Below are 14328 nucleotides of genomic sequence, written 5' to 3'. Positions count from 1 at the left end.
TATTAAGTGGGTTAATACGTAGACCCTGTTTATGAAGAGAAAAATCATTATATAAAAATAATAAACAATTATTTTTGTATATTAAATCGTTTTTAAGAACTCTATACGAAATGAGATGAGGTGAAATAGGAACGGTCTGTATAATCAACAAGCTCTGGGGTGTTAAAACAGGTAGCCGTCTATTTCGTTTGTACTTTTCGCATTTGCCGTAAAGATGCGGTTTACCGGTTTGTCATTTTGCGGAGACATAAAAAAATATGAAAGATGTTACACCGTCGCTTTAACTGTTAAATGCTTTTTCAAAGTGTTGTTTTAATTATAATTCTAATGAAAAAATGTCAGTTCAATGCTTTTAAGGGTCGACTTCATTAAATATTAACGTACGAAAATTAACAGTTTGAATTTTTAGCAGTCACTTAAGCTGCTTGAGAGTGCATAAAATGCCTGCATGCTTTATAAATAATGAAAAACAGGTATTGTTTACTGCTTTTTTAAAAATATACATACTATAAAAATGGCAATTAGTATGGATATTGTAAACTTCAGTATTATTTCAAACTACCAACCGTACTATGTCCATAACATGGATTTTGAAAAAAAAATTCCAGTGATATAATGTCATGTATGGTCATATGGCTGTTTTGTATACTGAATTATTTAAATATATTCCAATGCATTTGAGTCACTTCATATAGTATAAGCTCAGGCCTGGGTAACTTAGGAAATTATTTTCTTGTTTTAAAAGAGAGGGTGAATCCCGCGTGTATTTTATTATCTCAATGGGCAGCCCAGTCGTGAATTGTTTATTTGAAGTAAGACACTAAAAATTATCGATACCTTAATTAACATATATGACATAAATGGCGCCAATTTTACTTGGCAAAGAAGCTACTAAAATCTTCGTCGTCGGTGATAATGTTCTTCTGTTGCTTTATAATTTATACACTGCAGGTACCGTGCATGTGAACGGAACTTGTATTACACTCATTTATTTATAGTATAACTATATATAACTATATATACGTACTATAAATATACTATAGTTATACTATAAATAAATGTGTGTAATACAAGTTGCGTTCACACGGTACCTGCAGTGCATGGAGTCTGAGCCATGAATAAATATACCAAATCTATCAATTATAATAAGCATTTACTAATAATCGTATGCCAAAGATAGCCGAAATTGAAGTGGTAGCTAAGGTACATACGAAATTTTCAATCCTCTTTATGTGCATGTCAAGTAAATTCATATTTTTGATATGTTTTTTTGCTTTTTTCTTTGTGCGTGAAAAATGAGAGAAATGCAGATCGCTAACGTTGTCAACGCTAACGCTCATCAGAAATGCAAAATGCAAACGTTGAACGCCAATGTTTCGTATTGGAATAGTATAATTATATTTTAATTAAATTTAGCAAGGAAGTAAATTTCACAGCTGGAGATCTGTTTAAAGAATCGTGAATAAATCATTAATTTCTATAGCTTAGACTCTTTCTTGACTTATTCTTGTTTTATTAAACGGCTACGTTTTAACTACAGAGACGCTCGTGCCCTGGTTTTGCCATGACTAACGTGTCAATCTTTTTGCCATAGTTCGCTTGTAATTTCGAAAGGCCGTTCCACTCAAACGAGTTTCACTGGTCTGTTGTTTCACCTTTTTGACAAAAACAACTTTGTGACCTGTTGCCATGCAGGCCGCGAGTCTTGTGGACGTGGCATAGACAGGATGTATACAAAAAAGAAATAAAGCTGACTATAAGAAGACCATGTGGGTTAAAGAACTTAACCGAACCTAATGTTAATAAGCTACTCGGCACATGAAAAGTTCGATGTCTAAAACGGGTCTTAAATAATGGAAATAGTGTCACTCAAAGTTTTTAAATTATTTCTACGTTATCTTGATATTTACTGAAGCATGATATCCTAAAAGACATAAAGCCTAGCTGTTTTACTTTAAAACTGTATTAAAAATCCACAAAATTCTATCTCAACTCTGTCCATCTTAAACTCTTTAACCAAAAAATAATTTACTGTTTATTATATGTAGAGTTCAATTTAATAACTTCAGTGATACAAGTAAATTTTAGTTAATAACTCTATAGTGATACACGCAGAATTCAATTAATAACTCTAGTTTTACAAGTAAATTTTAGTTAATAACTCTAGTTATACATGCAGAATTCATTTAATAACTCTAGTTATACAAGTAAATTTTAGTTAATAACTCTAGTTATACACGCAGAATTCATTTAATAACTCTAGTTATAGCTACACGCAGAATTCATTTAATAACTCTAGTTATACACGCAGAATTCATTTAATAACTCTAGTTATACACGCAGAATTCATTTAATAACTCTAGTTACAAGTAAATTTTTATACAAGCAGACTTCATTTAATAACTCTATTTATACAAGTAGAGTTAAGTAAATAACTCCAGTGGTACAAGCTAGTAGATCTTTGTTAATAACTCAATGCAAACATAGTTCAGCGAATATCTCCAGTTATACAGGTATAGAGTTCAGTTTCTTATCCCTTCGATGTCTTACTGTTGATTGGGCGCGTTCTTCTGCCCAGACTGTGTCGTCATCACAAGATCTTCATTGCGCAAATCGTGAACTCGATAAACGACATAAACCTTGTGGCCAAAGAGACCAAACAGCGTCACCAAACCAATGATGACGTAAACCCCCGAAACCAGAGTTGCGTGAATGTCGCGGTGACTCGAGTTGAGATAAAATGGAAAGAAGATCACCCACACTGCGCATGTCACGTACATCGTAACGCCGATGTACTTGGATTCGTTGAAATTCTTTGGAAACTCTCTGGTCTTGAAGGCATAAACCGTACACAGGAGCATTAGGATCATCACGAAAGATAAGTTTCCGGCGAAGCCGAACGAATCAGCAGTGCACTCCAACACGAGCTCGCTGCTATCGCTATAGTAGATCTCTTCAGCCTTGACTGGTTTGGCCGTCATCCACAACGTCGTGAACAGCAGCTGCACCGTGACAAGACCAAAAGTGATCAAAATTTGCATATGGGGCGTCACCAATGTCGGGCGCGCGATCGTCGATTTCGCGCTCGTGAAAATGCGATATATTCTGTTGACTTTCATGAATAACGGCGCGTAACACATGGCGAGTGCTAGGCCAGTGAACACGTTACGTGTGTAGCAAACAGAATCTGCTGGCTTCGCGATAAACAGAACGGGTACTAGGAAACACATGGCGATTCCAGCCAGCATGACAAAGCAAAGTTCTCTTCCGGTCGCTTTCAGCAAACGATTATCTTTGTGCACGATATACATTATGGTAACACCCAATGTTAGCAACAGTGCAACGACAGAGAAGAACATCATTGCTATAGACCAGTCATCACTCAAATTTTGATAGACCAGTTCTCGTTTCACCCAGCCGGTTCTGTTGGAGTTTGGTACCCATCCTTCTGGACCATCGTTACAACTGTTGTTCACGACGATCTGTAATTTGCTGCAAGTTTTGCACTTCCAACAGCACTTGAAGTCAAATGTGTGTATTGCCATTTTAGTTTGATCAGAAAAGCAGTTCTCAGAGCAGTACGAAGCAGGTGGACTGCTCTCCCCCTTTAGCCACGATATATTTCTGTCAAGTACGAGCTTTGAAACGATTTGACCGTCGACTATCTCCCCGTCCCAGGTCCCCACGCGCACGTATTTTCCGACGCCATCTTGTTTTCTAAAATTGATGATGTCGTACATGCCACTGACCTCGTAATTCTTGTCAAATTTCACAGTTGTGTTCACCAACGGATCCCAAAATGTTACATTCTTAAGATGTTCCAAAAGCCTTGTGCGGTCAAACTTTGCCATATTCGGGCAAACTCCCGTCTGATTAGGGCAGAGCTCTTTTTGCAGGCTGTCCAAGGCGAGGGCGTAAGCTTTCACGGCATTAATGACGACCCTTACTGGACTGTATTGGATGGCGACATTCTTCAGCGGCTCGTTGCCATAGCAATTTCTGTCGTACAACCCAAACCTCGATCTGTTGGGTCGCGTCAACTTGCACTTAAAACGATTTTCCCAGAATTCGTGAAAGAATCTGAAAATTGGAATAATTTAAGTATGCAGTTTAGACTTCAGACGATTGGATTGTCACGTCTTTAATTTTACTGTGTACATGTATTTACAATGCTAATTTGATTGTAGAGTGCAAACAGACCCAAACGGTAAATCCTATTATTTGTCAGGGTGTTTAACGCCATTTTCGTTCGCTCTACGTGAAAATGGGACAAAGTTTATGTTGAAAAAATGCGAAATTTGAGCAATTTTTGACGTCCCTCTTGTGGATTTTCTGTATGCATAGAAACCGCTGTAATCCCCCTAGTGGGTACCTAAACTCGCAACACCTTCCTGCTTATATATGTCCTACTGCGCATGCCCAACATACCTTTTGTTCCTCAGTGGATAATTTGTCAAATTAAAACTGGAAAAATGTTCTTTAAATTTCTCCGGGACTGTCCCAGTTCTCATCATGATAGTCAGAGCTCCTAGGGCGGCCTCTTCTGCAGTTTCAACGACTTCGTGTCGATTACTCCAGCCGTCGCTTCCTATCCACGTAAAATGTCGTGGTGCACGTGAGGAGAACTTCAGCGCAGCCTCTAACAAACGTCGTACCACAGTCTGTGTGCCAAAAACCACGATTACGGACACCTTGCTTTGCTCGGCTCTTTTGAATATCTTCCTAATCTTGTCTTCGTAATCAGCTATTGTAGGAAATGCACTAGTGAAGCTTTCTTTTATGTCAATACAGATGCCATTTCTTTCAGCAGCCTTCCAGAATTCTTCCATGCCTTTTGTCCCATACGTTCCAGCAGAATTAACAGTCGCGACGTAGTTCCAACCGAATTTCTTTATGATGTCAACCATCGCTTGGGCTTGGAACGTGTCCGGGGCAACGACTCTTAGGAAATAGCTGTAGATGTCTTTATTGCTTAGGGTTATGCTCGTGGAAGAGTAGCTTATCTGTGGTATTTCATAAACCCGTAGAAAATTAGCAACCGTCTCGGAAACCCCGCTACTCAGAGCTCCTATAACCCCAGCAAGTTGGTCAGCACTCTCGCGATTCAAAGTTGCTTTTATGAATTGCTTCGCCGCGTCATTTGCAATGGTTTTGCTTTGACACGTGTCGTATATCTGCGCCCCAAGGCTGATGTTTTGTAAAATATCTGGATCATTATTCACTTCCTCGATCGCGAACAGCATCGCCGACATGTACTGATATCCCGGAACCTCGCTGAAATTTCCGCAGGCATTTTCGTTTTCGGTACTTTTCTTGTGAAGTGGAAACAGCCCACCTATAATGATGTCACCCGGCACTTCGATTGCACCTGTAGATATTTAAAGATTAAAAAAAGTACCTGACTGAATTTTCTGTGATTATATCAAATTAGTTTTGTATTGTTATATTATGTTTGCCGGGAAATTCTCGACCAAACTGGCGAACGAGAGAGATATTGTTTTTGACACGAGAACATAAAATCCATATATTCGAGCGAACCGTGTAATGTTCTGTTTATTATATGGACCAAATTCAGGGTGACAAAAATACACAGAAAGACAACAGGTAAATAAGCCACGAAAGACCACTATAAAAGCGAATAGTTTTTAAATTATAGCCTAAACGCTAAAGTAGAATACGTTTTACATATCTAATTGTTTTCGTTTGTATATCCAACGTTAATTTCGCGTTAGGAGTTTTCTTGTTTTGCAAGCGCATCGTCGAGCTTGCATGCCGCGTCGTGAATCGTAAACTCCCTAATTTAGTAATTATAGTCGCAGAAGGCGAAGTGAATATATGCGCTGAAGACGAAGTGAATATATGAGCCGAAGGCGAAGTGAATTTAGGCTTGTAATCAACGAGCCTGAGGCGACTAATTGTTTTAGACTTCCAGGTGTTTACAAATAAGAATCAACACAGTTTTATAAAAAATTATAATTATATTTCAAATACTCATTTGAAAAACAACAACAGAAAGCTATAGTCACTCTTCGGAGACAGTGAATCTGGGTAACCGGAATGCAGGAAAATCAATAGTCACCTCAAAATTTATACTGAACAGACAACGATTCAATGATATATCTAATTTCAGTATTTGTTAAATCCAAAGCATTGCATAGGGATAAAAGGGAGCGAGGCAGTTTTGTTTTCAAATACATAAACAATTCCAATTTGACTATTGAGAAAAGATTGGACTTCGGGCGTTGAGTGACAGTTTTATTTAGACAGTATATTTAATATGATTCGACTAACATGTAGTTATATTTTAGCAAATTATTGGTTTGTATTATATTTTGATCGATGCACTATATTGATTACGCATGCAAATGATGCAATAAGCGGAACAATAATTCAAACGTAATAATATATTCATGCAGTAATAATCAAGGATGCAACTTGTTTAACTTGAGTTGTTTTTGAGCAAAATTTCTCCGAGTTTTTATGTTATATAGCACGTTTGGGCGAAACGTTTGCAATCCTTGGGATTAATCCGTTTCTCTGCTCAACTGTGACATTTTCAATTCCCTCGACGAAAATTATATTAACAAGCACCTGTTTTGTGTCCACAACGTGAGTGTTTGCATGACAAGAAACGTGAAGCGTTTGTGCAGAATATATACAATATATATACAATATATATACATAATATAGCATTAATATCAATTCTATTTCCATCCCACCAATCAAGTATTGCTTGACCACGCGTTTTTTACAAACGTGCATTTACACTTGCGATCATTAAATTGAATCATTTATGGTTGGTTATGCGAATTTTTACTCGTGTTAAACAATTCTATTACGATTGTAATAAATGAATTTCGAATAGATTTTTCTTAGAACTAGAATTGAATTGTTGGAGAGTTGAGTTTTGGTTAATGACACTAAACAGATAGTTTTGAATATTCTCGCCTTAAACTTAAGTTTAAACCATAACTAGCTCAATTCATACTTAATTTGATCCCTTGAGCTTCCTGGCTCAACTAGCTTTTTCAACAACGTAGCATTTGTTATGTTTAAAATGACTACAAATGTGGCTGCTGAACTCAACCAATCTAAGGACATAAATTATCCCTAAGAAAAATTAGAAAAAAATATCTAATGAAACGGAAACTTACCGTTCTTACTCAAAGTCAGTGTATATCGTATTCCAAGATTGATTATTAGTAAGATGATGCATTGGGAACTGGCAGATATTCGCCTCGTTGATTGTGAAGTCGTCATGTTTTTACTGAACCTATTCAAAAGTTGATTACGACTTGTAACAGTAATTATGAGTTATGATCATTCATCTCAGTCATGAGTGCTCAACATTTATTTGACGTCATACGATGTTTTTCAACGTCTTCATATTTCTGATTGGCTGTTCAGAGTTCGAAAAGTGCTTGCCACTCTCTATTTGGGGTTAATGTGACTATCCCATGCCTATTGTAAAAGCTGTGTTCCTATTGGTTAAGAGCAGGTGCGTTCAAACTCGAACCCACCTGCCGAACCCAATAAAGTTTCCAGCGTACCCAGGACCTTTAGGCAGCGCTTGACAGAAATAAAAAGCTCTGAAAAATCCCTCAGTTAAATGTCAATTTTTTTTACGTGCGAAGTTAAAATTGTCAAAATGACGATTTTTGAAAGGTTCAGCACGAATGTCTTTTGCTGATCTTTTATACAAAATTTCTATTTCCATGCAAGGCGATAATCAAAGTGTACCAGGGGCCGGTTGTATGAAAGCCGGATAGTGATTTTTTCAACCGTTCTAAAAATTCTCGAAAAGCGATAAAATTTCAGCTTGGAAGCAACAATTATTAAAGAGGATCTTCGATTTAGGAATACTAAGATTTAATCAAAGTTGTAGCAATAAATAACGGGCGATTTTGAAGCGATTGAAAAAACCACTATCCGGTGGATAGCGCTATCCGGCTTTCATACAACCGGCCCCAGAACTTTATCTTTTTAAGACTTAGCAAATCATGGAGAATTTAGCAAATTCACCTCTAACAAACTGTATAAATGAGCAAATCCACGAAATGAACATTTTTATTGAAGTGCGTTTCAAATTTGGTTGTGTTTCGTGTTTGTAAAATGCACCAGAACTTTCGATTGTTGTTTTTAAGGGCCAGCAACAGTGTTTATTTTTTATCTCATATCGACGAAGTGTCATTCAGCGCTGTCTAATAAACCTACGTTGTCTGAATGTTTATTTTTGCCCATCATTCATCAAAGTAAATTTTTGATCCCGGACATGTGTGTTGGGAAGCTTGTTGATTGAATAAAGTGTCACTCAGAACTTTATTAATATTTCTACGTTGTATTAGTTTATTAAGTATGATCGCTCAAAACCGTACAAAAATATCTCTAGAAAAGTTATTTCAAATAGCCCATCCATCCATAAAACCCTTAATCTGAAAAAAAAATTAATTATGTGTTATGCAGAGTTCAGTTCATAATTCTACTGTAGTTATGCAAACATAGTTCTGTGAATAACTCTCGTTATACATTTAGAATTCAGTTTCCTGTCGATGTCTTACTGTTTTCTGGTTGATTGAGCGCGCTTTTATGCCCAGACCGTGTCGTCATCACAAGATCTTCATCGCGAATATGGTGAACTCGATAAACGACATAAACCTTTTTGCCAAAGAGACCAAACAGTGTCGCCAAACCAATGATGACGTAAACCCCCGAAACCAAAACCGCGTGAATATTGCGGTGACCAGCGTTGAGATAGAATGGAAAGAAGGTCACCCACACTGCGCATGTCACGTACATCGTAACGCCGATGTACTTGGATTCGTTGAAATTCTTTGGAAACTTTCTGGTCTTGAAGGCATAAACCGTACACAGGAGCATTAGGATCATCACGTAAGATAAGTTTCCGGCGAAGCCGAACGAATCAGCAGTGCACTCCAACACGAGCTCGTTGCTATCGCTATAGTAGATCTCTTGAGCCTTCACTGGTTTGGCCGTCATCCACAACGTCGTGAACAGCAGCTGCACCGTGACAAGGCCGGAAGTGATCAAAATTTGCATACCGGGCGTCACCAATGCCGGGCGCGCGATCTTTGATTTCCCGCTCGTGAAAATGCGATATATTCTGTTGACTTTCATGAATAATGGCGCATAACACATGGCGAGTGCTAGGCCAGTGAACACGTTACGTGTGTAACAAACAGAATCTGCTGGCTTCGCAATAAACAGAAAAGGTACTAGGAAACACATGGCGATTCCAGCCAGCATGACAAAGCAAAGTTCTCTTCCGGTGGCTTTCAGCAAACGATTATCTTTGTGCACGATATACATTATGATAACACCCAATGTTAGCAACAGTGCAACGACAGAGAAGAATATCATTGTTATGGACCAGTCATCACTCAAATTTTGAAAGACCAGTTCTCGTTTCACCCAGCCGGTTCTGTCGGAGTTTGGTACCCATCCTTCTGGACCATCCTTACAACTGTTGTTCACGACGATCTGTAATTGACTGCAAGTTTTGCACTTCCAACAGCATTTGAAGTCAAATGTGTGTCTTGCCATTTTAGTTTGATCAGAAAAGCAGTTCTCAGAGCAGTACGAAGCAGGTGGACTGCTCTCCCCCTTTAGCCACGATATATTTCGTTCAAGTACGAACTTTGAAACGATTTGACCGTCGACTATCTCCCCGTCCCAGGTCCCCACGCGCACGTATTTTCCAACGCCATCTTGTTTTCTGAAATTCGTGATGTCGTACATGCCACTGACCTCGTAATTCTTGTCAAATTTCACAGTTGTGTTCGCCAACGGATCCCAAAATGTTACATTCTTAAGATGTTCCAAAAGCCTTGTGCGGTCAAACCTTGCCATATTGGGGCAAACTCCCTTCTGATTAGGGCAGAGCTCTTTTTGCAGGCTGTCCAAGGCGAGGGCGTAAACTTTGACAGCATTGATGACGACTCTTACTGGACTGTAGTCGATGGCGACATTTTTGAGCGACTCGTTGCCATAGCAATTTCTGTCGTATACCCGAGACCACGATCCTTTGTGTTCGGGCAACTTGCACTGGAATCGATTCTCCCAAAATTCGTAAAAGTACCTAAAATTGATCATTTTAGGTATTGTCACAGAGCATACAGAGGTTTGACTGCCGTTAATTTTGCGTATCCCTGGCTTAGCCAGTGCGCTCAAGAGAGGCCTTCTCCCCCCGGGAAAGCATGCATATGGCGGCGGTTTGAACACATGTATGGAATATGAACAGTCAAGACAGAACTATCTGGAGAAATCGTATTTTTGACAAAAACGTTGCTCAATTTTTTTCTCAAAACCAGATTTTGTTAGTTCTTATCCTTTAGAAGAGTATAGAAGTGGGAGCGATCTGTTTATTTATATAGCGATGGCTATTTATAATGTTCGGGGGGATAGGGCCTCTCTTTAGCGCACTGGCTAACAACATGGCCGCTAGGAACGCATAATTAATGCAAGGTCAAACCTCTGTATGCTCTGTAGTATTGTTAAACTTTTTGCATCGTGATATGTAATACCGTATAAATGCAGACGTAGTTCATTACATTATATTGTTTGTCGATGTATGTTTGAGCAGATTTCATACACAGTGGGCGCAGATTCAGGTAGATAAACCCGCAACTCCTGGCTTATGTATTTCCTACTGCGCATGCACAACAAACCTTTTGTTCTTCAGTGGATAATTTGTCAAGTTGAAAGAGGAAAAATGATCTTTAAACTTCTGCGGGACTGTTCCAGTTCTCATCATGATGGTCAAAGCTCCGAGGGCGGCCTCTTCTGCAGTTTCAACGACGTCGGGTCGATTACTCCAGCCGTCGCTTCCTATCCACGTGAAATGTCGTGGTGCACGTGAGGAGAGCTTCAGCGCAGCCTCTAACAAACGTCGTATCACAGTCTGTGTGCCAAAAACCACGATTACAGACACGTTGCTTTGCTTGGCTCTCTCGAATACCCTCTTAATCGTGTCCTCGTAATCAGCTATTGTAGGAAATGCACTAGTGAAGCTTTCTTTTATGTCAATACAGATGCCATTTCTTTCAGCAGCCTTCCAGAATTCTTCCATGCCTTTTGTCCCATACGTTCCAGCAGAATTAACAGTTGCGACGTAGTTCCAACCGAATTTCTTTATGATGTCAACCATCGCTTGGGCTTGGAACGTGTCGGGGGCAACGACCCTTAGGAAATAGCTGTAGACGTCTTTATTGCTTAGAGTTATGCTCGTGGAAGAGTAGCTTATCTGTGGTATTTCAAAAACTCGTAGAAAATTAGCAACCGTCTCGGAAACCCCGCTACTCAGAGCTCCTATAACCCCAGCAAGTTGTCCAACACTCTGGCGTTTCAAGGTTGCTTTTATGAATTGCTTCGCCGCATCATTTGCAATGGTTTTGCTTTGACACGTGTCGTATATCTGAGCTCCAAGGGTGATGTTTTGTAAAATATCTGGATTATTATTTACTTCCTCGATCGCGAACAGCATCGCTGACATGTACTGATATCCCGGAACTTCGCTGAAATTTCCGCAGACATTTTCGTTTTCGGTACTTTTCTTGTGAAGTGGAAACTGACCACCTATTATGATGTCACCGGGAATTTCTATGGCACCTGTAAAGAGTAAGGGATTTATAAAGGTCCTGCATTACTTATGTATTGAGAGAAGACAAAGAACTCCGGCTAAATTGTATTAATTACATTAAGGTGGCTCCCTAAGGTCTTGCCTAAGGTTTTGAGAATTTTATAAGTGGTTTGATGATGCAGAATTAGGCACCAACATTGTAAACTATAGATTAAAATTAGCCTTAACGTATTGATTACCATGTTCGAAATAAGAAAATATTGATTGGCCAATTATAGAAGCTGTTGCCATGGGAACAATGACGTTTCAATATGGCCACCAATTATCATTAAATTACGATTATTTCACAAACCCTTCGGTGAAATGTCTTCTTTTTCCACTGAACCTTTTTCCAGATGGTTAGTAATTGAAAGGACAATTTTAAGAAAAAGTTATCGATACAAAAAAAATTAAAGGGGGAAAATATGGTTTTACGCAATTAAAAAAAATCCTATCGATAACTTTCTTTTAAAATTGTCCGGTCGTTTACTAAATGACCTGCAAAGCATTCGGCGAAAAATAAAAAAAAATTCACCGAAGGATTCACGAAATAATTGCAATTAAATTATAATTAGCGGCCATGTTGAAACCTCATTGTTTCCATAGCAACGGCCTTCATAGTTAATCCGTCAACAGTTTCTCATCTCTAACGTACTCCACAACACAATCAAAAGTATTTTTGATCTTTAGTCTGCAATATTAGTGCTTAATTCGCCACAACAAACCTACTATCTAGAATTTTTACAAAACTCTAGGGAGCCACCTTAAATGGGTTTGTGTTGTCATTTCGCAGTGCTCGGAAGCTTTCGTATAAGTGGATAATGTTTTTCTATGCTTTTTGAAGAACGAAGCTATGCTATTGGTTTAAACAGAAATGTATTGTTCAGCCTATTCCCCTACCCTTGTCATATTATCCAGCTGATCTGGTAATAAAAATCAACCAATCAGAAGCCAGATCTTCGACAAAACTGAATTATCATTTCCGTCATTGCATATGACTTCGACAATCGAAAATATCCAGTAATTTTATTATATTTACGGCTTAAAACGTTTGTATTTTTCCAACTTTAAATTAGAATTTAAATTTTTCGCTCTTTATACTATTAGTTAGAAGAATAAGGACAAATAACACCAGGCGTATGGTAACTCAGTTTTGTCAAGACGCCTCATGACGTTATGATCTCAGATCAGCTGGATATCTTGGCGGGAAAAATGGTATTTCAGAAGCAATCTTTGCGACCAATCAGCAAGCGCACACTGTGTAAATCCGGCTTATGGCAAACAATTTTTGCCGTTTCTACGAAGTAAACGCAATTATTTATTGCTTTGTATCGTGAGTTCGCGTGGAAAAAATTTGATGTTTGAGGGCTCTTTCCTGCCGCAAAAACCTACTCACAACTTGCTCGGAGACCGTGCTTTCATTGAATTAAAATAAAAACGAAAGTATTTTTGTCGGATTAAAGCCCCCGCAAAGGGCTTCGAACTGCCTGAACTGGTATGAACGTTGCGATGGGTAAAAAATCTTGAAACAGGCCTATATTATATGCATATATCTCGTCTGAGAACCGTCGATTGTCCTCTAGGGTTTTATGAAAGCCTTCTTGATAATAATTAAACTCTCATCAACTCTCACACAAGCCTGCATTACAATAAATATAAGAAGTAACTCGGCTTCACATCGTACATACAATTCACACGTACAGTCAGAATAGCCTCTACTTTTAATTCCGATTTCCTAAAGAACTTCGCCGACTTTTTTCCGTTCCTCTGTTCGAGATTGGCTTTTTGAAGACCGCCGACGGAATATAATAGAAAATATCTGTGTGTGTCTATAATGCGATTGTTTGTCGTGTACCGTAATACATTTGTAAATACAATACAATATAAATACATGGCATTAATTTCTGTTGACATTTTTTTCCATTAATCGATATATATTGCTCGGTGACGCACATTGAAACTTAAATTACGAACGCGTATGATTAAGCTCGGTAATTTGGTAATAATAGAATATTGCATTTTTTGAATAGATTTTGCTTGAAACGAGAAAATCAAATGTAAAAGAGTTGAGTTTTAGCGAATGACACTAAACTTGCAGGTCAGACGGTAAAAATTGTTCTCGCGAAAGGTTAAAGCAGCTTTAGCTCAACTTGATCTCTTTTACTTCCTGGTTCAACTAGCTTTATTTACAACGTAGAATGCAATTTTTATGTTTAAAATAATAACAAAATGTCGTTACTGGTGCACCCAACCATTATAATTGCGGAAAATATCGATTATCCGTGAGAGGAATTGTGAGGTAAATATATAATGAAATGCAAACATACCGTTTTCACTTGTAGTCAGTATTCCAACAACATTGAGTATTATTAAGATGATGCATTCAAAACTCGCAGATATTTGCCTTGTTGAATGTGAAATCATCATGTTTCCCCGATGCTCGTTCTGCACTGCGGTTTTGCGGTGTTCTCCTTTCGGCTGCTAAAATAACTGGTTGACTTTGTTTTGATTGCGAATATGAAATGTTTGCACAGTTCCGCCTTAGTGTAATGAATTCAAAATTTTCAGTAAAGTCATTACTTTCGTTAGTGACGTGAAGGGGGGGGGGGGAGAGCGGATACAAGCGAACTCTTGTACTTTCACAAGAACTGCAAGAGAGCAGAATTACTCTGCTTATTTGAACAGGCAATCGT

General features: G+C 38.4%; 2 protein-coding genes across 2 annotated transcripts; both read right to left on the bottom strand.

Moving 5' to 3' along the window:
• Window positions 1-2263: 2263 nt before the first annotated feature.
• LOC114515882 (metabotropic glutamate receptor 4-like) lies at window positions 2264-4983 on the bottom strand. The gene is made up of 2 exons (XM_028535202.1): window positions 4429-4983; window positions 2264-4080 (listed from the first exon to the last, which is right to left on the bottom strand). The coding sequence occupies exons 1-2, from the start codon at window positions 4905-4907 to the stop codon at window positions 2547-2549; spliced, it is 2013 nt and encodes a 670-aa protein (XP_028391003.1). The 5' UTR covers window positions 4908-4983; the 3' UTR covers window positions 2264-2546.
• A 3358-nt stretch (window positions 4984-8341) lies between these two features.
• Window positions 8342-14158, bottom strand: LOC114515881 (metabotropic glutamate receptor 4-like). Its single transcript, XM_028535201.1, has 3 exons — window positions 13963-14158; window positions 10686-11625; window positions 8342-10096 (listed from the first exon to the last, which is right to left on the bottom strand). The coding sequence occupies exons 1-3, from the start codon at window positions 14060-14062 to the stop codon at window positions 8536-8538; spliced, it is 2601 nt and encodes an 866-aa protein (XP_028391002.1). The 5' UTR covers window positions 14063-14158; the 3' UTR covers window positions 8342-8535.
• Between the last annotated feature and the right edge of the window lie 170 nt (window positions 14159-14328).

Source organism: Dendronephthya gigantea, unplaced genomic scaffold (genome assembly GCF_004324835.1).
Source record: "Dendronephthya gigantea isolate DGI-Jeju-01 unplaced genomic scaffold, DenGig_1.0 000005F, whole genome shotgun sequence".
NCBI classification, from domain to species: domain Eukaryota; kingdom Metazoa; phylum Cnidaria; class Anthozoa; order Malacalcyonacea; family Nephtheidae; genus Dendronephthya; species Dendronephthya gigantea.
Note: the sequence above shows the minus strand (reverse complement) of the source record. Positions and strands in the feature narration are given on the sequence as shown.